The sequence below is a fragment of the Onychomys torridus genome, chromosome 12 (assembly GCF_903995425.1).
Source record: "Onychomys torridus chromosome 12, mOncTor1.1, whole genome shotgun sequence".
In the NCBI taxonomy this organism is placed as follows: domain Eukaryota; kingdom Metazoa; phylum Chordata; class Mammalia; order Rodentia; family Cricetidae; genus Onychomys; species Onychomys torridus.
Genome location: NC_050454.1, coordinates 71,358,791 through 71,383,425, shown reverse-complemented (window position 1 = coordinate 71,383,425; position 24,635 = coordinate 71,358,791). Strand labels below are relative to the sequence as shown.

The window sequence follows — 24,635 nt, the reverse complement described above, 5'->3', positions numbered from 1 at the left end:
GAAATTGAAAGGCAGTAATGCAGATGTTGGACAAGACAGATGTTCAGGTTAGAGCCATGACAGAATTTTTGAATAGTGATTTTCTTATTTTTCTTTCCATACTGGGGTTTAAACCCAGCATCTTCCTGTCACCCAAGCCCTGCCTGGGCTACTGAGCCACACCCATAAAGAAAAATACACCCATAAATAAATCATAAGTGTGAAACGAAAGTAATGGAAGTTTATTTTTAAACACTGCTGGTGCGTTTATAAAAAGGGTCTCCATTCACCTGTTACACATGACGTGTTTGTACGAAGCTCTCGCTATGTAGAAAACGCTTAAATGTATACACCATTTTCATTAACCTCCCTTACGCATGTTTACCTTCCACAAGGTGCAGTCCGTTCAGGTTTCTGTATTGCACATGCAATTCAACTAGCTTTTGTAGTACCTAGCTGCAGCAAACACAAGCGCAGGACTAACAGATTTGCGGGCTGGAGGGACTTTGCCAGGGAATTAAGCTTGTCAGGGACATTCTAAGATGCCTGGCTATATATATTTTTTTTTTTTTTTTTTTTTTTTTGCATTTGATGCCTACTCCATATATTTTGAAGGTGCAAATTGTGGGTGTTACCAAGAGTTCCTACGGGCTCAGGAAAGAGCGAGCTTGTTAATGTGCTTCTGAAGCACACCCATGTCCACGCACACAATAGGCTTGCACGCTGGCCTCTTAGCCTGGGCTTGTTGGGTTTTGTATTTTTAAAAGGATTAAATTTGAAAATGAGATGCATGAGTGAGTTCAAAGACCGCAGAAACTCTTGTCTGCTCGTGGGACTTACAAGGATAACATTTTGCGTTTACTTAAGTGTCCAAAAGGACTCTGAAGGGACTTCCACCCCGACTCCACCCCTCTGGAACGGCGGACTATGGGATGGGTTTGGGGGGGGGGGTCCCCTTAAAGTGGCATCCTTCCGCCAAGCTGCATACAATGCCTTGAATTCCCATTGTTGGGCCTCGGCTTGATTGCCCTGGGAACTGGGTAGTTTGAGGTCACACGTTGGCATCTGGACTCTCAGCCCTCTGAAAACCGGCCCTTGGTGACAAGGATGGGCGGTCCCTTCTCCTCATCCCCAACTGGGATCCCGACCCGCTCCACCGGCATCTACGGTAAAAATCTAAAAGGCGGCTGCGGAGTTCTATTAAAATAGTTCTCTCTGTATAAATTAATTTATATCATGCATATACAGTTCGCCCCTCCATCTGCTGGACCTTGAAGAAAAAAAAAGGGGGGGGGGGAAGGAACCAGAGAAGGCCTGGCCTATGGCTTCTCCCTGTGGGCCGCCCTGCGGAGCGGGACCGGCCCGAGCGGGTCACCTGCCGTTGGTGATGATGACCGAGGCACCCAGGTAGTGCGGCCGGGGCGCGCCCGGCGCAGAGGCGGCCACGGGGCCCGGGTGTCGCGGCCGCAGCTGGCCGACCGCCTCCGGGGCTCCCGGGCCGCAGGCCATGCCGGGCGCTGCGCCCCCCAGCGGCCCGCGGCGCGCCAGCACGCGGTGGTAGTTGAGCAGCACGAAGGGCAGCTGCGCCGGCGCCTGCGGCTCGGGGGCGGGGGGCGCGCAGCACTCGGGGGGCGCTCGGGCCAGCGCCAGCCGGGCTCCGTCCCGGGACCCCTGGCGCGCCGCCTTGGCGGGGCCCAGCGCCGGCTCCTCGCGGTAGTGGCCGCAGCTCGGGAAGCTTGGGGGCGCGGGGTCCTCGCCGAACCTGCGCGCGGCGGTGGCGGCGGCGGCGGCGGGCGCTGCAGGGGGACAAGAGACAGGTTAGAGAATTGCACTCAGAGACACAGCAGTCCTCTGCTCTGCCCGGAGCCACAGGCACCCTTGACCCTGCACGCAGACACACCTGCCCTCAGTCACGCACAGAGAGCCACGCGGGCCTTCGCGTTTACGCACGGAGTCACACGTGCCCTCAGTCAATCGTGCAGAGCCACGTGTGCCCCCTCTGTCATACACCGAGCCACAGCCTTCCTCAACCCGCTCCCATCGCGCACAGAGTCCTCCTCCTCCTCCTCCTCCTCCTCCACCAGTGCCAATCAGGAGACGCTGTTGGAAACGTGCTGGGAGCTTTAAGGGGAACAGGTGGGATTCATGCTAAGTAATACGCCTAAAACAACAGAGCCAAACACGCCAGCGTGGCATCAGTATTAAAAGATGCTCCAAAGTCACACGGAGCTAGCGGACACCTTGCTGGACAGTAGTGGAAGCTAAGCAGGGTCCTCTCCACAGTGCCCGGTCTGCCAGGCTCACTAATTCCTCAGTGTGGGTGGGTGGGTGGGAGGGAGGGAGGGGGTGTTAACGGCTCTGGGCTGTTTAGTAGACCCATAATTAAAAGTATTAACCATGCCCATTCAAGTAACTCCCCTGAGCTTTCCCATGAGGCCTTTGTTTTCTTTTAATACCGAAGACAAGGAAGTTGGTCACAAATCGCCTCAAATTAGCCCCTTTGGTCCTTCCCCACCCACTTCTAATCAAATGAGACAAGTAGGTGGCTGTTTTTTTCTTTGAAATAGTAAAATAGTAATAAAAGTCAAATTCTGTGTGTTATATCATTAGCCAATCCTTAGATACAAAGAAATAATAAGTCTGTCTCACGTGGATGTTTACAAGGACCTTTACTTTTTCTTTCCTTGACTGTGGGGGACCCTTGCATTTATGAGTATAGGGGATCCAACCATCCCAAGGAGGGATCATGGCTGCTGGGCAGGCTGTGGCTAAGGCAGGGTGCCCGAGTGGCTGATGTGGTCTCTTCTAAGTTGTCTGCTTTTGAAAACCATGTTCTCCCATGATTGTCCCCCTGCTCAGATCTGGCCTTGAAATGTAGACTACTCACAACTTGGGGTCATATCCTCAGAGTTTGCACAGAAAGGAAAACCATGGGAGAGAGAAAACAGGGTCAAGGGGGCACACATTTCAGGGAACTTCTTAATAAATGCTGATTTTTTTTTTTTACCCCTAGGGCATATGTAGCATCTTAGTATGACATTTACCCTCACTTCAGGGGTTCCTGCAGCCCATTTGCACCAACCAGCTTGCTCAGTGCTCTGAGCAGCCACCAGGTCTAGATGGAACTGGTTTATATCTTCCCACCGCTAGCCTCAGGACTTACTTTCCTCCTCTGCTGGTGATGGTCTAGTGTGCTAACAGAAATCTCAGTGTCCCAGATAGTGGGCTGGCTCTTCCCACTTACTTGCTAACAGAGAAAGTTAAAAGGCCAGCCCTGCCGGGCACCTGGAGTGTGCTAAGTAGCCTCACCACATAGGCTGCAATCCCATTTTACAGAGAGAAAAACAGAGGCTGGGAGAGTCCATGTTAATTGGTCTGTGTTCATGGCTCCCCCCCCCCCCCCCCCCCCCACACACACACAAGGCCAGGAATTTCTACTTCGGTTTTCTGTAGTTTGAAAACTGGCCTAGGAAGAGAGCCAATGTTTCTGCCATTAACTCTGAGGTACAGTGAAAAGGCATCTCATGGATGCAGCTGGGGTGTTGACAAACATGGGAGCTGGTTTGGAAAATCATTTTTGTCTCCCTGTTGGAGCATGAATAAAGCCAGGAGTTATATGGGTGGTCTGGGCACTCTGTTCCCCTTCGCTCTTTATACTGTCTCTGGTGTTCTTGGGACACGTGACCTGTAACCCAGTCATTCCTCATTCCTGTGAAGCCATGATTGGCAGTAGGAAACAAGGTAATCCCTACTTAGAAACAGAAAAAGCCCAAGTTTGCCCAAAGCACGAAGGTTCTTTTTCCATCTACCACTCACCGCTGCTGATGCCGGCCCCCTCCCCTTCCCCTCATGCAAATGGGACCCACCTTCATAGTTTGGCACAGGTCCATGCCGGGCAGCATTTACAGGAGGCTCAGAAAGGTTTTTAGCTGGCGATGGGCTGCTGGGCACTAGGGGGTTGGCATAATGCCATTGGCATTCGCTGCTGGCTGGCAGTGTGCTCAGGAAAAAGCGTGCCACCTCACATGGGGATCCTTGGGGCTGCCCGAACTTGGCGGGCAATGCTGGCTTCTTGCTGCTGAAGACATGCGGGTCCAAGGGGAAGTGTCCGTAATGGTAGGAGAAGGGGAGGCTGTAGGGCGGCCCGTATAAAAGGTCGCTGCCTTCTGAATGGAGCTGCTGTTCTGGGGGAGCTGGAGCATTTGGGGGGGGACTAGCTCTCCAGCTTCCCGCCTGGCTGCACTCCAGTTTGTCCATTTGGAACGAGCTGTATTGCTGCACAGCAAAAAGACAGATGAGAGGCCATCAGAGGCCACGAGCAAGCTACCTTCTACTCCCACAAGACCGGATCTTCGGAGGCCCTGACCCCAATGTTACTAGGAGGTCCCTGAGTGGAAAGATCCTATACTCCAAGATGACCACACGCCAGATGATTGTGGACACTTGCCACATCCCTAGAGCTCAGTCATGACATTTTAAGAGGGCAAAGTTTCATTTTGATATTACCAGTAAGCCAAGTGAGGTAGCACACACCTGTCTTAGCTATTGAGGAATGGAACAGAGGATCACTTGAGGCAGGAGTTCAAATCTAGCCTGGTCAACATAGTGAGACCCCCCCCCCACACCTCCAAAACAGAATATACAGGTTCTGTAGCCTGTATTCACATGGATTCAGAGGGCCCATGTGCCCTTCTGAGTTAGCTGGGTTTTTCTCATTCTTGACAATTTACCTGGGGTGTTGCTATCTGAAGGTGTCATTACCATACCGTCAAAAACATCCCTCAGGGACCTTTTCTTGCTCTGCAAGGACACCCCTGAGCCTGAGATTCCTAGTTCACTAGTTCATGCCCAGGTATCCTGGGGCCCTAGATAGACGCCATCTTGCCCCATGTGTGTGTGTTACCTGTGGGGGGTAAGGGTTTGTTCTCAGCTTTGTCTTCATCTTCGTGTTTTTGGGTTTAGCTGATTTCCTAGTTTCTTGTGAGGTAGACAGGGTGGTTCTCCAGGAGTCCTGAGGCTTAGAAGTGGACGCCTGGTCCAGAGACAGCTGAAGCTCCTTGTATTCAATATCCCTGGAAAGCAAGAGATGGCAAGTCACGTCCAGCAGCCCATGCCTGGGGGAAGAGCAGAGCCCTGAACAAGCTCACCCTCAAGTCCCATCACATCTCTTATCTGAGGCTGGATGTGTGTGATGTTGGCTAGAAGGACATCTCATCCTGACAAAAGCCACCATCAGTTCCAGTGTGGCCCAGAGAGTGCTAAGCAAGGACAGAACTGTCTGGCAAGAATGGTGGTAAGTAATATGCCTTCTCTAAACCCATGCTGCTATGGGATGTTCTGTATGCTGTGAAAATGTGTTGCTCCGATTGATTAATAAATAAAGCACTGATTGGCCAGTAGCCAGGCAGGAAGTATAGTATAGGCGGGACAAACATTGAGGAGAATTCTGGGAAGAGGAAGGCTGAGTCAGGGGATGCGCTGCCAGCCGTGGCCAACATGAGAAGCAGATGTTAAGAAACCGGTAAGCCATGAGCTATGTGGCAAGGTATAGAGTTTTAGAAATGGGTTAATTTAAGATATAAGAACTAGATAGCAAGAAGCCTGCCATGGCCATACAGTTTATAAGTAATATAAGCGTCTGAGTGATTATTTTATAAGTGGGCTGCGGGACTGTGGGGGGCTTGGCAGGACCCAGAGAGAAACTCTCTAGCTACACCATGCAGCCCAGGTACCCTTCCCAAGGGCTCTTTGACCATGGCAAAGGGTAGGCATGCTAACAAGGCCAAGCTGAAGGGCAGCAACCCCAGCGACCCCAACCCCAGTGACCCCAACCCCAGTGACCCCGACGGCCCTTATTGTGTAATTGGGGCCTAACTGTTCTCTGTTGAGTGCCCCAGAAGCTTGGAGGGATGAGCCTGTTGGGAGCCAGCTCCTAACCTCACCCACTGTCACATGGACCCATGTCCAGCCTGCAGAACCAACTGGCAAAGTCACACTCCCAAAGGGAGAGCTGCTGCAGAATGCTGCCTTTCCTGGCTAGTGAATTAAGGGGCAGAGGCATTTTCTCCCACGTGGTTTTGCCAGATCATCGTCCTAGAACACAAAGTAACCTGGCGACCATCCTGTGAAAGAACCTAGAGTCTGAATCCTCACAGTGTTTAGGACACAGAGGAGGACCTTTCTTTGGCTGAGGCTGGGGACATAGAGAGTGAGAGACATGTGTAGGTGTTCCGGGAAGGTGTGCCTATGACTTCTAGTGGATTTATACTCATCTGCGTCATCTGGTGGCCCATGCCTGTAATCCCAGTACTTGGGAGGCTGAAGGGGGAGGATCATGAAGGTGAGGCTAGCCTGGACTAATGACAAGACTCTGTCTCCAAAACAAAAAAAAATTTTTTTAAATTAAACTTGGGTCTTTCAGGGACCAAATACTTACCATCATTAGGAACAGAATATGTGGGAAGAAGACAGACAACTGGGAGATGGTGTCTGTTCCTAATGGCAGAAGCACAGATGTGTGTACCTGACACCGGACATGAATCCACCCTCTTTACACGCTGTCCCCTCCTGGGCCCCGACTTGAGCTCTGTCCCAGGATCTAAACTATAGCCTAGAGGGCTCCCTCATCATCGCTGCCGCTCCCTGGCACAGGTTCCTAGTTAGGACCTCCCAAGCTACCGATCATTCCAGTAAGACAAAAAGAGGAGACGGACGGCTTTAGAAAGCAAGGGGAGTGGGAGGTGCCACTTCTTGGAGCGCTGTGGCGAGGGACAGAAGAGAGAGCAGGGAGAGAACAAATGGACTGACTTACGTGAGGACATAATTGACACTCACGATGCAGTGGGGCCGGGAGGAGCGGCTGTTGTGGACCACGGTGGCGTAGCTCTGCACCCACACCCAGCCGCCCAGCTTGGACAGCAGCCGGTAGTATTTGGTGGTGACCTGGCCCTTCACCAGCACTGTAAATACAAGGTGACATGAATCCTGGGGGCCTCTGGAGGCCCTGCCCTACCCCCCAACACAGAGCCTTCTAGGGCAAAGGACCTTTGAGAACACACACACACACATACACACATACACACATACACACACACACACATACACACACACACACACACACACACACACACACACATGAAGGAATGTCACCTATAACTTTGCACACTCCCTGGAGTAGCCCTCCCCTCTTGTTAAGAGCCCTGATTGAACAGTTACTGTTTTCATGGGAGAAAAAGCCCCCAGACATCACCAGTACCTGCAGAGTGGTAAAATCCGATTAGCTTTTTAGTACCGAAATGCCCCAATTATGTTTTAATCCCCCAAACCTTTAACCGGCAGAGGGATGATGTTGTTTAAACAGAACGCTAATTTCAGTGCATTTCAGCCAAGTGTCAGATTGGTGCTGACATTTGCCATCTGTCAGGATGTGTGTGTTCACTGGGAACCTGCTCCCGACTTGAGTGCCATTTATATTTTCTTCCCAATTACCCATTTTCCTTGGGCTGTTAATTTCCTGTGCTGCTCATGTTAGAAAGCCCTCTGCTTAGTGACACAGCTCCTGAAAATTGGGCCCATGAACCACCTTCTGTGCATGCGTGCCAAGGCTGGGCAGCTGAGCGGCTCCCCTGAAGCCTCTGTGCGCCCATAAACTGCGACTCCCCCTTGCAACCCTCAAGTAGGCAGATGGAGGAAAGCCCAGGAGGAAGAAAAGTACCGGAAGCTGTGGGCGGGCAGTGGAGGGGAGAAAGCTGAGCAAAGGCAGGCATGGCGGGGATTTCACCCCAGCTCTAGAACATTCCTGCTTCTCAGGCCAGGGCTGGCCTGGGACCCCTACCTGGAAACCACCTGGACAGCTACAAGGGGAGAAAACAGAGGGGCTAAGGCTGTGACAGGGAGGCTCGCTGGAACTAAAGGACCCCACACACAACAAGGTGCACATCCAACACAAACAGTCCTCATGGTGTCTACAAGCAGAGCCCCCAGCCTGCGCAGCATGCCCCAGGCTTCCTGCTGTTCATGGTGGATCTGTGTCAGCAGCTGTAACAAGCACTTCAAGACATTTTGATGCACCAGGGCAGTGGAATAGATTGATAGTCAAGAGACTGTCAGTCTTGCATATCAAAGGCAATAAAATCTCTGAAGTGTCTGTGATTTGGTTCTCCAAATATTTAGGATAAACTAACTCTGTCTTATCCAGGCAGGTGTGATGCCTCACCTGTAATTCCAGCATGTGGGAGGATCGCTACAGGTTTGGGGCTAGCCTGGGCTACAGAGTGATCACCAGACTAACCACAGTATGAGACCCAGTCTCAAACAAACAGACAAACAATATACATACATGCACATGCAGACATGTACACACACACACACACACCACACGCACACACGAACATACTCTTGAATACACAGAGAGACTTCATGGTTGTTAATGAAAAGCATTTAGACCTAAGAGCAATGTGATTGAAGGGCATGTACAAATTGCCTGTGGTAGTTTAAATGTAATTGGCCCCCATAAGCTCATAAGGAGCATCACTATTAGAGGTGTGGCTTTGTTGGAGTAGGTGTGGTTTTGTTGGAGGAAGTGTGTCACTGTGGAGGTGGACTTTGAGGTCTCATATATGATCAAGCCATGCCCAATGTTTCAGTTCACTTCCTGTTGCCTTTGGATCAAGATGTAAGGACACTCAGCTCCAGCACCATGTCTGCCTGCATGCTGCCATGCTCCCTGCCATGATGATGATGGACTGAACCTCTAGATTATAAGCCAACCACCTCAATTAAATGTTTTCCTTTATAAGAGTTGCCATAGTTATGGCGTCTCTTCACAGCAATAGAAACCCCAAGACACTGCCAAAGAATAAACATAAAAGGACAAAATGAGGAAATGCTCAACTTATTGATTCAAAGGCAGGTTCTCAAAAAGAAATGAATACCATGTGGTTCTATTATGTGAGCCAGCCATGACAGGCAAATCCATAGGGCCAGAGCTGATGGTGCCTGTGCGCTCCAAGGGAGGAAGGGGCAGGGATAAAGGACACAGAGCAGGCACTTCTGGAGAGGGTGACAGTGTTCTGGGATGATATAAGGGTGACAGATGTAATGTGGACATTCTAAAACCCACTGAAAATGGTCAAAAAGTTGGATTTTATATTGTGTGACTTTTATTTAAGAAAAAGTGGCAATCTATACCAGCTGATGATCTGTGATGTAGGCCTGTGAAAGGGTTAGTGGAGGATGACTCAGAGCTTTTTGGAAAGCAGTCTGGTGGCTCACTGAAGCCACACATTTCTAGGGATGGGTCTGTGGGAATTATGCATGAAATAAATAGACCGATGTGCAAAAAGATTCACTGCAATCTTGTTTAAGGTTCCAGAACTTCAGAGGAGGGGACTTATGTGTTCAAGGGGGAAGGTAAGATAACTGTGGAGTACTGTGCAGACACTGAAGTGATCAATAGGGGTTTGTCTTGCTGTAGACAATGCACATGATGCAAGAGAAAACGTAAGACTCAGAAATGAATAGGATGCAATCCTAACTTTAAAAATGGGTCTGCAGGCACATGCCCACTCAAACTGATTGTGCTCTACCAACTAGCCTGTTGGGGAATATTCTTTTACACTGTGTGAAGATGTGTGACTGTGATTGGTTTAATAAAGAGCTGAATGGCCAATAGCTAGGCAGGAGAGATAGGAGTTCTGGGGAGAGAGAGGAGGAGGAGGAATCGAGGCATGTGAATTGCTCCAGGGAGATGCCAACAAGACAGGGAGTGAGTCAGACAAACAGAATAAAAGAATAGTGAAAAGCCACATGGCAAAATGTAGATTAATAGAAGCAGGTTAATTTAAGTTATAAGAGCAAGTTGGGGACAAGCCTAAGCTAAGGTTGAGCTTTCACAATTAATAAGTCTCCGTGTTGTTATTTGTGAGCTGGCAGCCCAAAGAAAAATATGACATCATCAACCTGTGCCTCAGCCCTCATTTGTAGAAGGATAATCACAGTCACTAACATACAGTTGTGAAGACGACACCATTCCTGTGAGAAACACTGGCAGACAGATGGGGCTCCATATGCATGAATTGTTATCTAACTGGTAAAATGATGGGCAATCATCATTTTCTTCTTTTTGGCTTTTCTTCTTCTTCTTCTAAAGTTTTAACAAAGAAGGGGTTTGAGTTTTCTAACCAGAATGAAAACTCAGGTGTCTTGTTTTGTTTTGTTTTTAAGATTTATTTATTATGTATATAGAAGAGGGCGCCAGATCTCATTACAGATGGTTGTGAGCCACCATGTGGTTGCTGGGAATTGAACTCAGGACCTCTGGAAGAGCAGTTTGTGCTCTTAACCTCTGAGCCATCTCTCCAGCCCTTGTTTTGTTTTAACTGGGAAAACATTTTGTATAGGAGGTTGGGAAGCAGAAATCTAACATACCTGAGGCTCCAACCCCTTTAGGAATATATGCAGAGGGGATGCAGCAATCTTGCCATGTAACAGCCAGATCAACTGCTGCATAGCAACCATCCCCCTGTCCTGCTGTGTACCAACCACCCCTCTGTCCTGCTGTGTAACAACCATCCCCCTGTCCTGCTGTGTAACAACCATCCCCCTGTCCTGCTGTGTAACAACAACCATCCCTCTGTCCTGCTGTGTAACAACCATCCCTCTGTCCTGCTGTGTAACAACAACCATCCCTCTGTCCTGCTGTGTAACAACAACCATCCCTCTGTCCTGCTGTGTAACAACCATCCCTCTGTCCTGCTGTGTAACAACCATCCCTCTGTCCTGCTGTGTAACAACCACCCCTCTGTCCTGCTGTGTAACAACCACCCCTCTGTCCTGCTGTGTACCAACCACCCCTCTGTCCTGCTGTGTAACAACAACCACCCCTCTGTCCTGCTGTGTAACAACCACCCCTCTGTCCTGCTGTGTAACAACCACCCCTCTGTCCTGCTGTGTAACAACCACCCCTCTGTCCTGCTGTGTACCAACCACCCCTCTGTCCTGCTGTGTACCAACCACCCCTCTGTCCTGCTGTGTAACAACCACCCCTCTGTCCTGCTGTGTAACAACCATCCCTCTGTCCTGCTGTGTAACAACCATCCCTCTGTTCTGCTGTGTACCAACCACCCCTCTGTCCTGCTGTGTAACAACAACCATCCCTCTGTCCTGCTGTGTAACAACCACCCCTCTGTCCTGCTGTGTAACAACCACCCCTCTGTCCTGCTGTGTAACAACCATCCCTCTGTCCTGCTGTGTAACAACAACCACCCCCCTGTCCTGCTGTGTACCAACCACCCCTCTGTCCTGCTGTGTAACAACAACCATCCCTCTGTCCTGCTGTGTACCAACCACCCCTCTGTCCTGCTGTGTAACAACCATCCCTCTGTCCTGCTGTGTAACAACAACCATCCCTCTGTCCTGCTGTGTAACAACCACCCCTCTGTCCTGCTGTGTAACAACCATCCCTCTGTCCTGCTGTGTAACAACCATCCCTCTGTTCTGCTGTGTAACAACCACCCCTCTGTCCTGCTGTGTAACAACAACCATCCCTCTGTCCTGCTGTGTAACAACCACCCCTCTGTCCTGCTGTGTAACAACCACCCCTCTGTCCTGCTGTGTAACAACCATCCCTCTGTCCTGCTGTGTAACAACAACCACCCCCCTGTCCTGCTGTGTACCAACCACCCCTCTGTCCTGCTGTGTAACAACAACCATCCCTCTGTCCTGCTGTGTACCAACCACCCCTCTGTCCTGCTGTGTAACAACCATCCCTCTGTCCTGCTGTGTAACAACAACCACCCCCCTGTCCTGCTGTGTACCAACCGCCCCTCTGTCCTGCTGTGTAACAGCCTTCTCTCTTAACCAGCCCTGCTGCATGCGTGGTCAGGATGGGGTCCGCCTTGCTGAGCATGGACAAGGCAGTAGAGTAGGTGCCTTTGTGGTACTTGGATTGCCTCATCGACTTTCCTCATCTCCATGACACCATGGGAGGTGACCTCCTTATAAAATGGGGCTTTCTTACCAAGTTACAAAAAAGGGCCTGCATCACAGAGGTGTCAGAGAATGTCCCTGCTACAGGCTGAATTGTGCCACGCAAACTCTAAGCTGAAATTCTCACCCCCTTGCACCACAGAGCAGACTGTTTGGAGACAGTGCCTTTATAGAGGTAAATGTGGTGGCAGAGGTCACAGGGTCCTGGCCCAGTATGCCCAGTGTGTTTATAAGATAATGGGGCCGTGAGAACAGACACACAGAGCGCTGACCACATGAGAACACGGGGCAGAGGCCTCAGGAGGAGCCATTGCAGACACCTTGAGCTCAGACTTCTAGCCTCGCACTGTGGAGAAATGAATGCCTCTTGTTACAGCTCCCTGGGCTGTGGTGGTTTGCCATGGCAACCCCAGGAAACTCATCTGGTCCCCACAAGGATCTAAACATCATGAAGTGAAAGAATCCTCAAGAACAAGAAGCCAGACCGCTTTCCTAGGGTTCTGGGGAACCAGGCAGCAGCTAGACACGTCTAGAGAGGAGGGATGGCAGTGTGGGTATCCGACTGGGGTGGGGGTGGGGGACTCAGCACCTTTCACTCTTCGTGGAGCAGGAGTATGGTTGTGGGGATGGCTGTGAGGATGCTCCGGTTAGTCAGCAGGGACCTCAGACAGGGAAGGTGAGAGGCCCCAGGGAGAGGTGTTGCTTCTGTATACAAGAGCCCAGCTGACAAGGAGTGGGGGTCTGAAGAGGGACTGAGAAGTTGGCTTTGGTGCTGGCTGGTGTCCACTTCCAGCTGCAGGCATCTGCTCTCCTGCTGGAGACCTTGCTTAAGCAAAGCCCACTCTGACCAGACATGGAATGAGTCAGGGGATTAATATCACTCACAGGCAGTTCTCAGCCAAGAACGATGGAACTGCCATGTAGAAATGTTGGCCACTCTTCCCTCTTTTATTCAATCAAGGCTGAGGCGGGGGCCTCCCACTGGCTCCCAGAGCACCCCAGGACCGAGAACCCTGACAGCAGCAGCTTTCCTTTTGAGACAAGGTCTCATGTATCCCAGGCAGGTTTCAAACGCTCTTTACAGATAAGGATGCCTGCTTGACTGGTATGGTGGTACATGCCTTTAATCCCAGCATTCAGGAGGCAAGCAGAGCCAGCAGGTATCTGTGAGTTAGAGGCTAGCCTGGTCTACAGAGTGTGTTCCAGGACAGCTGGAACACACAGTAAGACCCTGGATAGATACATAGATAGATAGATAGATAGATAGATAGATAGATAGATAGATAGATAGATAAATGAGGATGACTTGAACTTTTGATCCTACTGGGATGGAACCCAGGGCCTGGGAGTCTGGGTTGCCAACTCCCTGTCAGAGTTCCCTCAGGTCCGGGTAATATCTTGAGATAGCAAACTTCCCATGAGACCTCTGGCTTTCACACTTGTGCACACACATGTGCATATACAGCATACACAGAACATCATACACACACACACACACACACACACCACACACACACACACACACACACACACACACACACACACACACACTATTCCTAACCCCTCATCTCTGTGTGCCAAGGGGTGAGGAAGAGGAATCTGGTCACGGTAGGTCTCCCTATGGACTTGGAGAGAGGAAAACAGCCGGATGATATCTTGTTCACCAACCCTGGTAACACTGCATAGCCAAGAGGACAGTGTAGCCACTGGATCTGCCAACTACCTCCAGGGATGCCAGCAAATGTCCTCTAACATCTTTTAGCTGATCCAGAACAAGACAAGCACCCAGCATATAAACCCAGGCCACACATAGAAGCCCCCAGTTTACCCAACCCTTGCATCCCACTGAATATCCGGGATTTGCTATGGGCCTGATAGGCCCAGACAGTAGAAGGATAAAATATTTCACCCCACCCAAATTAGTCTCCGGATTCTTGAAGCAAAGTGACATCTCTTAAGCACACCTGCTCCAAACCCTGGGTCCACAAACTGCCTCCACGGGCAAATCGAATCCTGCCAGCTCACTTGAGAAGCCAGTTTCCCTTATGGTAGAACATAAGGGAGCTCCGGCGTCGCAGTGGGGTGACTCAGCAGCAGAACTCCGCTGAGGTTTGGCTCCCGGTTCTGTCTATATGACCACAGGCAAGTGGATGCCCTCTCTGAACTTCACCACCCTTGAAGGGAAAATGAAGACTATGAACATAAGATCTCTCTCACAGGTTGCTAGTCTGTTTAATTTCTTAATGCAGTGCCAGGCCATACACAGTAAGGGCTCCGCACTGTTCTTGTACTAAAGCTGCTGGTATTCATAATTGGAGTCTAGATTCCATAGATTAGCTGGGCCTGCAAGTCTAGAACCCAGGACCCCGGGGTCTGGCACTATCACTGGGATCATGCTTATGGGTAGCGGGGAACAGGCAGCAGGGGCCATTGTCAGCAGTGGTGAAGGAAGTCACCCTGTACCTCATGATTCTCACATACTGCTGCCCCAAGCACAGTCCCTTCCTGTCCTTGGGGCCTCCACCCTGGCCCGGCGGCTCAATACTCACAGAGGTGGTGCGCATAGCGGAGGTGGAAGGTGTCACAGCCGTGAACGTGATGGTACAGCGTCTTTTCGATAAGGTCTTGTGGCTCATAGCCTGTAAGCTCCGTCACCCTGTGGAAGGATGGTAGTTCCATGAGTCAAGCTGCCCTTGGGCCCTTCCTTTAAACCGCTGTTTGCTTTGCCTACTAATCAAGTGTGAAGGGGCCCAGGGGTGGGGGGTGTTGGTTTGGGAATGATCTTTTTGACAGGAAGGAAGTCTTTGAAGTTTAGCTCTGGGTAGGATGGAGAACTGTGAGCGCGAATGTCCTGGAACCAATGGCTACAGGCATGTTTGGGATGGCTTAGCAACTGGATCTCTCTTGAACCCTGCCTGTCTGTGGGTGCCAAGGGGAATGCTTTGATGCCAACATTGAAACAATCTGCATGATGGGGAGGAGCCGCTCTGGGGTCCTGTTGCTGGAGCCCTTCATGAACCTGTTTTGTTCTATGTGTGGGTAAATGCGTGCAAGCCCCAGCCACCCTTCTGTCTTCCAGCGCTGGGGTTATAGGCTGCACTGCCATGTGTGGCTTTTGTGCATGCTTCCTGGGGACCTGAACTCGGGCCGTCATCATGCCCACATAGCAGACACTTTGCCCACTGAACCTTCTCCCGGGCTCCTTTATTTGTTTAGTTCTAATAAAATATACATACCATAATATGTACTGTCGTAACCATTTTATGTGCATGATTTAGTGGCATTAACAACAATATCCACACTGTATGGTGATCATCTTCCCACACTTTCTCATCACCCCAAACAGAAGAAACGCCTCGCCTTCGGAATAATGCCTTTTAGTCTGCCTTCCCTGTATACCTCCAGTCCCTTTGTTAAAGCCCTTGCCCTCCGTTCAACTTCCTGTCTCCCTGAACTTGTGTGTCCTAAATCGAATGATATGTGTGTGACCCTCTGGCTTCTGCCTCCCTTCACACAGGATGAGGTGTTTAAGGTGCACTGTCATAGCGTGTGTCCTGAACATGCCTGTCTATGACTGTCTACTTGCTACTTAGTTTGATGTAGACACCACGTTTTGTGTTTTGTTTATTTCCTTGTCTGTTGACGGGTGCTGAGGCTCTGTGTTGGCTGTTCACATGGCTGTTCTACATTGTTAATTGGGTGGTTACAGTTAATCCAGAGCTTACAGTTGGATGGTCCCTACTAACGGGATTTACAGAGTAACTGTTTGAACCCTCCAGACCTATCCAAAACAGTGTAGTGACTGGAAATATTCCAGCTAAAAGGTGAGGTGCCCACTCTCCTCTGCAGTGGAAGTCTGTCCCAGAACGTCTGGGACATGATCCCTCACCTCTCATCAAGTCCCAGACATATTAATTTCCCACTTCATCACTTTGAAGAGAAATGGCTGTCAGCAACTGAGCCCTCATCAGTACCATGTTGGGCTGCCCTTTCCGGGGGTGAAAGTGTGTGTGGCAGAGGTAGGCTTCATGGACTTGGCCTAATCAAGCTGGGAGCTGTGCCCTTAAAAAGGGTAGGCGGCCCTAAGCATGCTGGTGACAGATATTTAAGGACAGATGAAAGGGCAGGATAAAGGATTTCAAAAGCAGCGTGGCGGCAGGGAGAAGTCAGTTCTGGAGATGGCGGAGGGATGGGGGTTCCTGAAGGCTGGCACTGAGGGCCCTGCTTGCCAGCTGTGAAGTGCTAGCCACAGGCAGAACCAGGAAACGTGACCCCACTTCCATTCTTCAATCTTCTCGGACTGTGGCTCATGCTTCTCTCAGAGCCTCAGATTTCCTCACAGTGGCTCTCTCGTTTGCCGCATGTATCCCCGTGGTGTTCCTCTAAGGTGGGGAGGGAACGGGGCTCCAGGTGAGTCTGTGGGAGATCTCACTGGCTCCTGACTGGGCGGGAGGAAGGTGAAGATAGCTGGCTGACCCCCCAAAAAACCCAGATGTCTCTGCAGCATGGACTGAAAGGCTTATCCAGTTCCTGGACCATTGAGCTAATACAGCAAGGACCTGAACGTGACAAAGAATCAGAAACACATGCACCACGTTCTCATCCAACTATTCACCAACTTTAAAAATTAAAGGGCAGGGAAGGGGCTTGGCAGGATGCCTTCCTGGGTTCGTTCAAACCTCCAGTGTCTATAGACCTGTCAAAGAGATGTGCCAGACTCCAAACATCGCTGGCTTCACCCAGCCTTAACGAAAGCACCAGCTACAGTATCAAAGCGAAACCACAAAACCCAGAGAGTCCAAACGCCAGGTTAAACCGAGTTCAGTTGTGTCTGGGATTATGCTGGGTGGGCAGCCAGCAGCTGCTCCCCGAGGACCACCACCCTTGCTCCTGTGACTTGGGGGAACTCGGCCAACCCCGTCCCTGCTCTAGCTCCATGGCGTGGGTGCTGACAGAACCACCGACCTGACTAGTGATGGCCTCCCAGAGCTGGCTCTAGCCGAGAGGCCTTTCAAGATCATGTTGCTGTGACAAGACGGACATGGAATCGACTGTGAAGGGTCCCGATCCCCTTAAGTGTCTCCTACACGACAGCAGCCTGGCTTCTGAGCTAGCCCTCACCCTTCCCTGAAAAGGCCCTCCACATTTCAAAGTGCCATGAGCTGAACAGCCAATCAGAAAAGATTTTGGGTCGCTCTTCTGGGGACATGATCTCTTCTTCCTCTTTGAGAAAATTCAAGTGGTCTCTTGGGGTTTTCTTGAATTGTCTGAGAAATACAAGGAAGCTATGTTGGCTGGTTTTATGTCAACTTGACACAGCTAGAGTCATCTGAGAGGAGAAACCCTCAGTTGAGAAAATGCCTCCATCAGATCCTGCTGTAGGGCATTTTCTCAATTAGTGATCAGTGCGGGAGGGCCCAGCCCATGGTGAGTGGTGCCATCCCTGGGCTGGCTGAGCACGCCATGGGGAGCAAGTCAGTGAGCAGCTCCCCTCCATGACCTCTGTATCAGCTCCTGCCTCCAGGTTCCTGCCCTGTTTGAATTCCTACCCTGACTTCCTTCAGAGATGAAGTTTAAGGGTAAGTTGGATAAACCCTTTTCTCCCCGACTGCCTTTTGGCCATGGTGATTGTCACAGCACTAAGGAGGACAGAGGCAAAGAGAGGAAGAAACCAGCCGTTTCCTCTGCATTTCTTCAGTCGTGATGTGACCGTGCACAGCCCATGTCCTGCCTACTGTCTGGAGTCCTCATTATCGTACCTACCAGACTCTGAGGAAGCTCCCACCCCTCAACCTGCAGTCTCTGCTTCTGCAGGAAACAACAGAATTTGCCGCCATTCAGCTGTCCCAGAAGGTTCTGGCCAATGAGTTAGTTCCGTTTACTCTTTGCTTGGAATTGTAGGGTGACTCTGTGCATTCTGTAATGCCACGTTCCTACTTGACCCTTTGAATAGCTTGAACATGAAGACTGATCCTGACTAACTTCATGTCTCCCGTCCCACCCGGGACCAGATAGATTTGTCTCTTCTCAATAGAATCAGTAAGTGTGTAAAATGCTCACTTCCATGGGATATTATAATGAATATTTTTCCTTTCTTTGTAAGTTGTGGGGTTTTGTTGTTTGTTTTGTTTTGTTTTGTTTTTGGCTTGGTTTATTTGAGACAGCCTTGCTCTGTAGCCAAGCTGGCTTTGAATCTGCCTTAGGTTAGCCTGGAACTCACAGCAATCCTCCTGCCTCAGCTTCACAAGTAATAGAATAACATATATGAGTCTTTACACTATTTCATTAACTTGAAAACAAAATAGAACAGAAAAAAAAAAAAAAAACCCAGTAGCCCAGCATTGCAGCACATGCCTGTGGCCTCGGCTTCTCATTGAGGCAGGAGGATTGCTTGAACCCTGGAGTTCCTGGAAGGACCTTGGCCTATGCAGCTAAGGAACCCACAAGCCAAGCGGCAGCTCAGCCTTGCAGGTAATCATCAAGCTTTGAGCTTTCAACTGCGTCACATCTGCTGTCTGCCTTCACCTCTCTGAAGACTTTCAAGCGGCGAGTAGTGGGCACGGCTGACCGACGACATTTCACTGAAGTACACTGGAAGAGGCCCTACCTGCTAAGGCCTCAAGATCTGTGGAGGCTGGGACATTCCAGAATGTGTAGTACACCAGTATTAAAATACTGCAGATGTCTCATAAAAATACCTGCTATCAATCAAACAGCAAATTTTCAATGACAGGCATGGTGGCACACGCCTTTAAAACCAGCACTTGGGAGGCAGAGGCAGGCAGATCTCTGTGAGTTCAAGGCCAGCCTGGTTTACAAAATGGGTCCCAGGGCAGCCAGGGCTACACAGAGAAATCCTGTCTCAAAACAAACAAACACAAACCTTTTCTCTCTGGCGCCCTGAAGCACGCTCTGAGTAAGGACAGAGACAGCTCCAGCAAGGCCTTGTCCAGCAAACAAAATCCATGCTCGGCCTCAGTCACCCTTCCCTTCTCCAGCCAAACACTGACGCGGTATCCACAGGCTGTGGTCAAGCCTCCTCCCAAGGAAGGCGACTTGTCTGCTCCCCACACTGACTTAAGGTGATTGTCACAGAAGGAGGAGTTTCACACGTGCTCAGAATGGGAAACCTTTGATTCCAAAGTCCCACCGATGCGGTGGAGAGATGAGGAGGGACGTAAAGCTTTCAGGAAGGGAAAACAAAATGTGATGGTACATGTCTGTTATCCTCGTACTCCAGAGCAGGAGGCAGGAGGGTCAAATATTCTCAAGGGCATCCTCAGATACATAGCGACCTGGAGGCCAGCCTGGGCTACGTGAAACCCTATCTCAAAAGAAAGTGAGAAGTTGGGGGAGGAAGGAAGGGAAGAGGAAAGGAAGAAAGGAAGGGCTCTCTTACATCATAATGTGTATTCTCATCACAAGCTTGCAAGATGATTCAAACGTTAGGTAATTAGTTAAAACAAGTCCCTGCATCCTGTCTGTCGTGAATGCTTTCCCTTCATGACTAACCCCTGGCTAACCCACACTCTTAGTAGTTCTCACTTCTTACAAGTTGCCTCACTAACATGTAGCGCTCAAGGACCAGCTCCCACCATGGACCGTCACAGCAATTGTCATAGCAAGTGCGAGACTCACCTGGAATCCAGGAATATGAGCTTCAGGTCAAGGCTGGCCCTAAACATGAACATGTTGCTGTGCAGCTTGATCTCTGTGATGGCACTGGGTGGCAGTGACTGGCCCACGGCCACCAACCCCACAATCTGGTAGCAGGAGTCGTACAGGGACATGTCCAGCATATACTGCCTGATCTTCAAGTAACCGCTGCAGTGGATGACCTGGGAAGAGAGCACAGGCTCAGTGGGCACTGCTGCTCGAGGCTCAGGTTTGGTTTCGTGTCTGGTTTATTTTTTAAGTGCTAGAACATTCTTCAGCCCATTTTCTGCAGAGTTGTATTGTCAACATGCTGTAAGAGAACCTGGTTGGCTGCTTGCTCAGGAGAAAGGATCTAGGTCTCTGCCTTAAGAAACAACATCCTAAAGAAACAAGCACTTCTCATGCAGTCAGGTGTGAGGGAGAGATGCTGCAGATCCAGGTTCACTAACACATGATGGACTTGGATGTCAGCTCGTGGCCAAGTTTGACTCAAGAACACAGCAAAGACATGCGAGGGGACTACTTACTCTCCTATGAATGCTTGCCAGTAATTAAAATGTTTTCCAACACCCACTGGGATTGAGCCTGAAATTTCTATCACCCAACATGTTCTTATCACTCCAGGAGATTAAAAATTCTCTTGGTAAAATCTGTATTTATTTCAATTGTTTCGGCCAGTGCTAAGGATTCAAACTCCAGTCCTTATGCCTGCATGGCAAGGACTCTGCCAACTGAGCCATCTTCCTAGGCCAATGTATGGGACTTTGATTTTGTTTATAATTTTAATTGTAATATACAAAAAGCCACCAAGCAGTGCTGGCACACACCTTTAACCACAACACTCAGGAGGCAGAGGCAGGCGGATCTCTGTGAGTTCAAGACCAGCCTGGTCTACAGAGCAAGTTCTAGGACAGCCAGGACTACACAGAGAAACCCTGCCTAAAAAAAAAAAAAAAAAAAAAAAAAAAAAAAGACTAAATAAATAAGCAAATATAAACAATAAGCCAGAGTATCTATCTATTCCACTCTTGAACAGAAGCCCTCTCAATAGTTAGAGAGCCAAAGACCATACTGGAGAGGTCGTGCAGTTCCCAGGGCAAATGAGGCACCTGAAGGTTCCTGAGCCATCTTACACCCACAATTGAGTAAGTGTGTTTGCCATGTAAACACATGAACTCCTACAAGGACCATAGTTGCTAAAAGTGGTCATCTGAGTGCTTAGCGCTTCTGTTCTCTGTCTCTACCCCCTACCCGACCCTGTGCCAGGTCTCATGTAGCCTAGGCTAGCTCAAACTCACAACATAATGGAGGATGACCTTGGACTTGTCCTTCTGCCTCCACCTCCCAAGTGCTGGGGTTACAGGCATCATACCCAATTTATGTTGTGCTGGGTGGGGATCGAACCCAGGGCTTCCTGGGTGCTAGGCAAGCACTCTACCAACTGGGCTACATCCACAGCCCTAACACATCCCCTTTTCAAAAATTCTCTCTACAGGATTCACAAACTTACGGAGCTGGCAGAAATATTAAAATCACTCCGTTCTTCCCTGTTCTCCCACTTTCCTGATGGGTCAATTGAGGACAAGACAGACAGGGGAGACATGAATTTGGAAGTCCAGGGTTCGGGCAGAGCTAAGGGCTTCCTGCTCTGACTCTAGGAGGCTTCGTGACTGGGAAAAACAGCAAGTGTATCCCTCAAGCTGTTGAAGCATGAGATATGGGAGAGCTTGGTGGTTAGTGTCTGCCTGGTGCAGGTCAGGCCCTGGGTTTAATCCCAGCCATGCAAAAAGTAACTCCGTAAAATAAAAGTGAGAAGTGGGGTTAAGGCCAGGGTCACAGGAAGAGTTCACTGGCAGAAGGAAGAGCCTGTGGCTGACGAGGGGTGTTCCAAAAAGAGAAGCTAAAAGCACAAACGCCTCATAGACCCCAAGCCCCCCTTCCTCCTTTTCCAAGGGGCAAGTGGAAGGAGTTACCAGCATAAGGGCCTCAAGCTCCAGGGCAGCAATGGTTCACAGCCCCCACTCCCCCAGGAGGAGAAACAGCCCCGGAGACTCCTGGGAGGGTGAGGAACGGGGTGAAGGGTCTGCAGGGGTCCCTGGCAGGTTGTCTAGAACCCACCCTCCCACCTGGAAATGACCATCTCTGACACTGAGGTATTGCCAACTAGCCATGTCGTTGATCTGGTCCTAGATTCTGGAATTAACCTCAGCAAGTGGCATTACCTGGGGAAGTTCAGGAAGAAACGTGGGCGAGGCCGGGAAGTCTCAGCTGCACCTCAGCTCGGTGCCCTACCCCTTCTCCAATTACCTCCCATTCTTGAGGATAAGATAAAGCCAGTGTCACACCCTTCAGAAGGCCAAGATGACCATTGGAAGTGGAGCCACAGAGCCTGCTTGGCACGTGGGAAGGCTTCGGTGGTTATGTGAAACACCATCTTGGGTACCAGGTTTAGTTGAACATTCCAGCATTAGAGCAACATCTCTGTAAAGCAACTGCTCACGGCTGCTCTGAGATCCTGCCCTGGAATGTGGATGGATACTCGACAAACTCAGGGGGCATGGATGGTCTAGTGGAGCTGATCTGTGGCAGCCAAAGTGGAACTCATAGATGCAGGGACAAATGTCTCTGCTAAGCCACCGCAATCCTGGTCTTACATGATGAAATCCAACCAGCCTGGAACATCCGTGTAAAGTGCCAGGTCTTTGGGCTCATAATCCATTCTGAGCCTTGCTCAATACTTTTGTCATGGTGGACATGGTAGATTCCCCTCACCCTCTCTCCTGCCTCAAGTGTGAAGGAGAATATAAAATGCTCAGTAAAAACCCCTGCTCACCATTCCCATCCCCACCAGGAACCCAGTGTACCTTGTATCCACTGCATGTCAGGCCTGCATTTCTTTTTGCCAAGACGCATTTCATTCGGAGGAAGAAAGACCGCTCTATCTCGTATTCTGAAAGCAGAGGCACCGTTAGACAGGTGATTGTCCTGCCTCCGTCCCCAGCAACCTCCCAAACTGCACCAGCAAATCCCTAGACACAGGAGCCAGAGACCTCCTCATCCATGGCCAGACCCTGACCCAGAGAGCTCTGCCATCTACCGGAGTCTGAATGCAGAGGGCAAGAGACCTTGCCCACCTCAATATGGTTGCCAAAACTTTGAAGCAATGCAGCCTGAGCCATCACCATAGCAAGAGCCTTGGAAACCAACAGGTTTCCAAGATGCCTGACAGTGGCATCTTCCCTCTTGAAGGCCACAGAGGAACTGGGTGCCACAGTGGCTGCTTGAGCTGTTGTTGGAAAGGCCCAGAAGTGTCCAACTTCCCTCCAAGCAGCAGGTACCAAGTGCCAGTCACAACTTAGCCCCTGTCCATGGTCACCTCTTGCCAGCTACATGGTGGGCTCTGAGACACCATAGCTGGGTAAGATGGTTGTCATTTTGGAATGCCCTTCCCCAAGTCTTTGCCTCTCCAGAACTCCCCCATCACGGCTCAGCCTTTACCTGCTGAGCCGTCTGCTGACCATTTCCTCCCTTCCTTTTCCAGGCCTCACACAGGAAGATTTTGAGCATGCTGGGAACTGTAGCCCCAGGAACACAGGAGACCCGGGCTGCTGGGAGGGTTGAAAGGCCTCTGGAATAGGTTGTGTATCTTCCTAGCACTCATCACAGTTGTAATTTAAGGAGGCGTGTGTGAGATGCCCAGAGCTTTTTGTGTGCCATGGCACACAAACTAAAGTCCCTGCTCAGAATGCTTCCAAATGCATGAAGCAGATTACAAGAGAAACCAGCTCTGTGGGGAAAGAATTACCAAAAATATCTACACATGGCAATATGAATATAACTATCTGCAATCGTCGTGTGTTAAATTAAGATTTGTTCATGGGCCTCATCACTCAGTAAGTTTCCAAGTGTCCACTGCATGAATGTTTTGACATATCTGCAATGTCTGTGGTAACCAAGCCAAGATTCTAATGACCCCAGCATGGTTGAAAGACTCCAGTCATGTGCAAATAAAATGCTAATTGCACCTAAATTACACAGATGTAGTTTCCCCAGATATCTCACATCCTCCAGTCCCTGACTCTGTTCTCAGAAGCGGCAGGCTGGACCTAGACTCATGGTAGGCAGCACTGGGATTTTAAACCAGGAGCTTGTGAGGGGAACAGCCTGCGACCTGATACTGAACGGCCAGTGGCGCGTAGTGGGGACTCCACAACTGTTGGTGAAAACAGAGGCAAGCAGGGGACGAAGTGGCAGAGCGCTCAGCCAGCATGCACAATGCCGTGGGCTTGACCCACTCACTGCAAGCGAGCAGCGCCCGAGCATAAGGGGTGCTGCCGTTAGCTGACCCAAACCAGCCCACGGGAACCCTCTGGTCAGAGTAAGAGCGCGACCTTGCTTCATTCTGGTCTCCCGTGGTGTGGAGGACGAACCTTGGAGCAGGTGATGGTGGAGTGGGGGATGGGCTGAGAGGACAGCTGTCATCTCGTCGTGGTCAGAAGGATGGATGTACTCATAAATGCTGTTGCCCGTGAGCTCCACCTGCAGAGGGAGGGAAGGGTCCGACACGTCACAGGTCTATCCAGAGCGGGTGCAAGGAAGGGCCAGAAGGACAGACCAGGTGTGCCACGGGCTCACACCACGCTAAGGAATGGGATGTGGGTCTGTCCTTGCAACCCACACCTTGGCCAAATGCAGAGGTGGAAACATGTTCCTGTTTGCAGAGCTCTGAACTGTGCCCCCAACCCCACCCCCTGAAAAGGTCAAGAGCACAGGTTTGAGCTTCCAGAGAGTCCTGAGCAGAAGAGGTTCACTGAAGGCTGGAGGTGGTACCCATAGAGGGAAGCCCGGGCAGTGTCCTTCAGACAGAGAACATCTCACAACAGACTCAAGCTGGGGCCGTGTCCTTGACCCTCACTTACATGCTGTGTGAGGGGAAGAGCCAGCTGGAGTCCAGCTGCCTTGAGCCTTCGGCACCTCTGGAGAGCCACATCCACTCAGAGGCTGACCAGCTG

General features: G+C 50.4%; 1 protein-coding gene across 1 annotated transcript in view; it reads right to left on the bottom strand.

Annotated features, from left to right (window-relative positions):
• Window positions 1-200: 200 nt before the first annotated feature.
• The window catches only part of Sim2 (SIM bHLH transcription factor 2), a 44,021-nt gene continuing 19,586 nt past the window's right edge, over window positions 201-24,635 (bottom strand). Inside the window, exons 4-11 of the mRNA XM_036203991.1 lie at window positions 24,054-24,162; window positions 22,488-22,573; window positions 19,606-19,805; window positions 14,517-14,623; window positions 6,791-6,938; window positions 4,883-5,051; window positions 3,846-4,254; window positions 201-1,775 (exon numbers count right to left, since the gene is read on the bottom strand). Of these exons, the coding sequence (XP_036059884.1) occupies window positions 1,351-1,775; window positions 3,846-4,254; window positions 4,883-5,051; window positions 6,791-6,938; window positions 14,517-14,623; window positions 19,606-19,805; window positions 22,488-22,573; window positions 24,054-24,162 (1,653 nt within the window). The 3' untranslated portion in view covers window positions 201-1,350. The remainder of the gene's footprint in view (window positions 1,776-3,845; window positions 4,255-4,882; window positions 5,052-6,790; window positions 6,939-14,516; window positions 14,624-19,605; window positions 19,806-22,487; window positions 22,574-24,053; window positions 24,163-24,635) is intronic.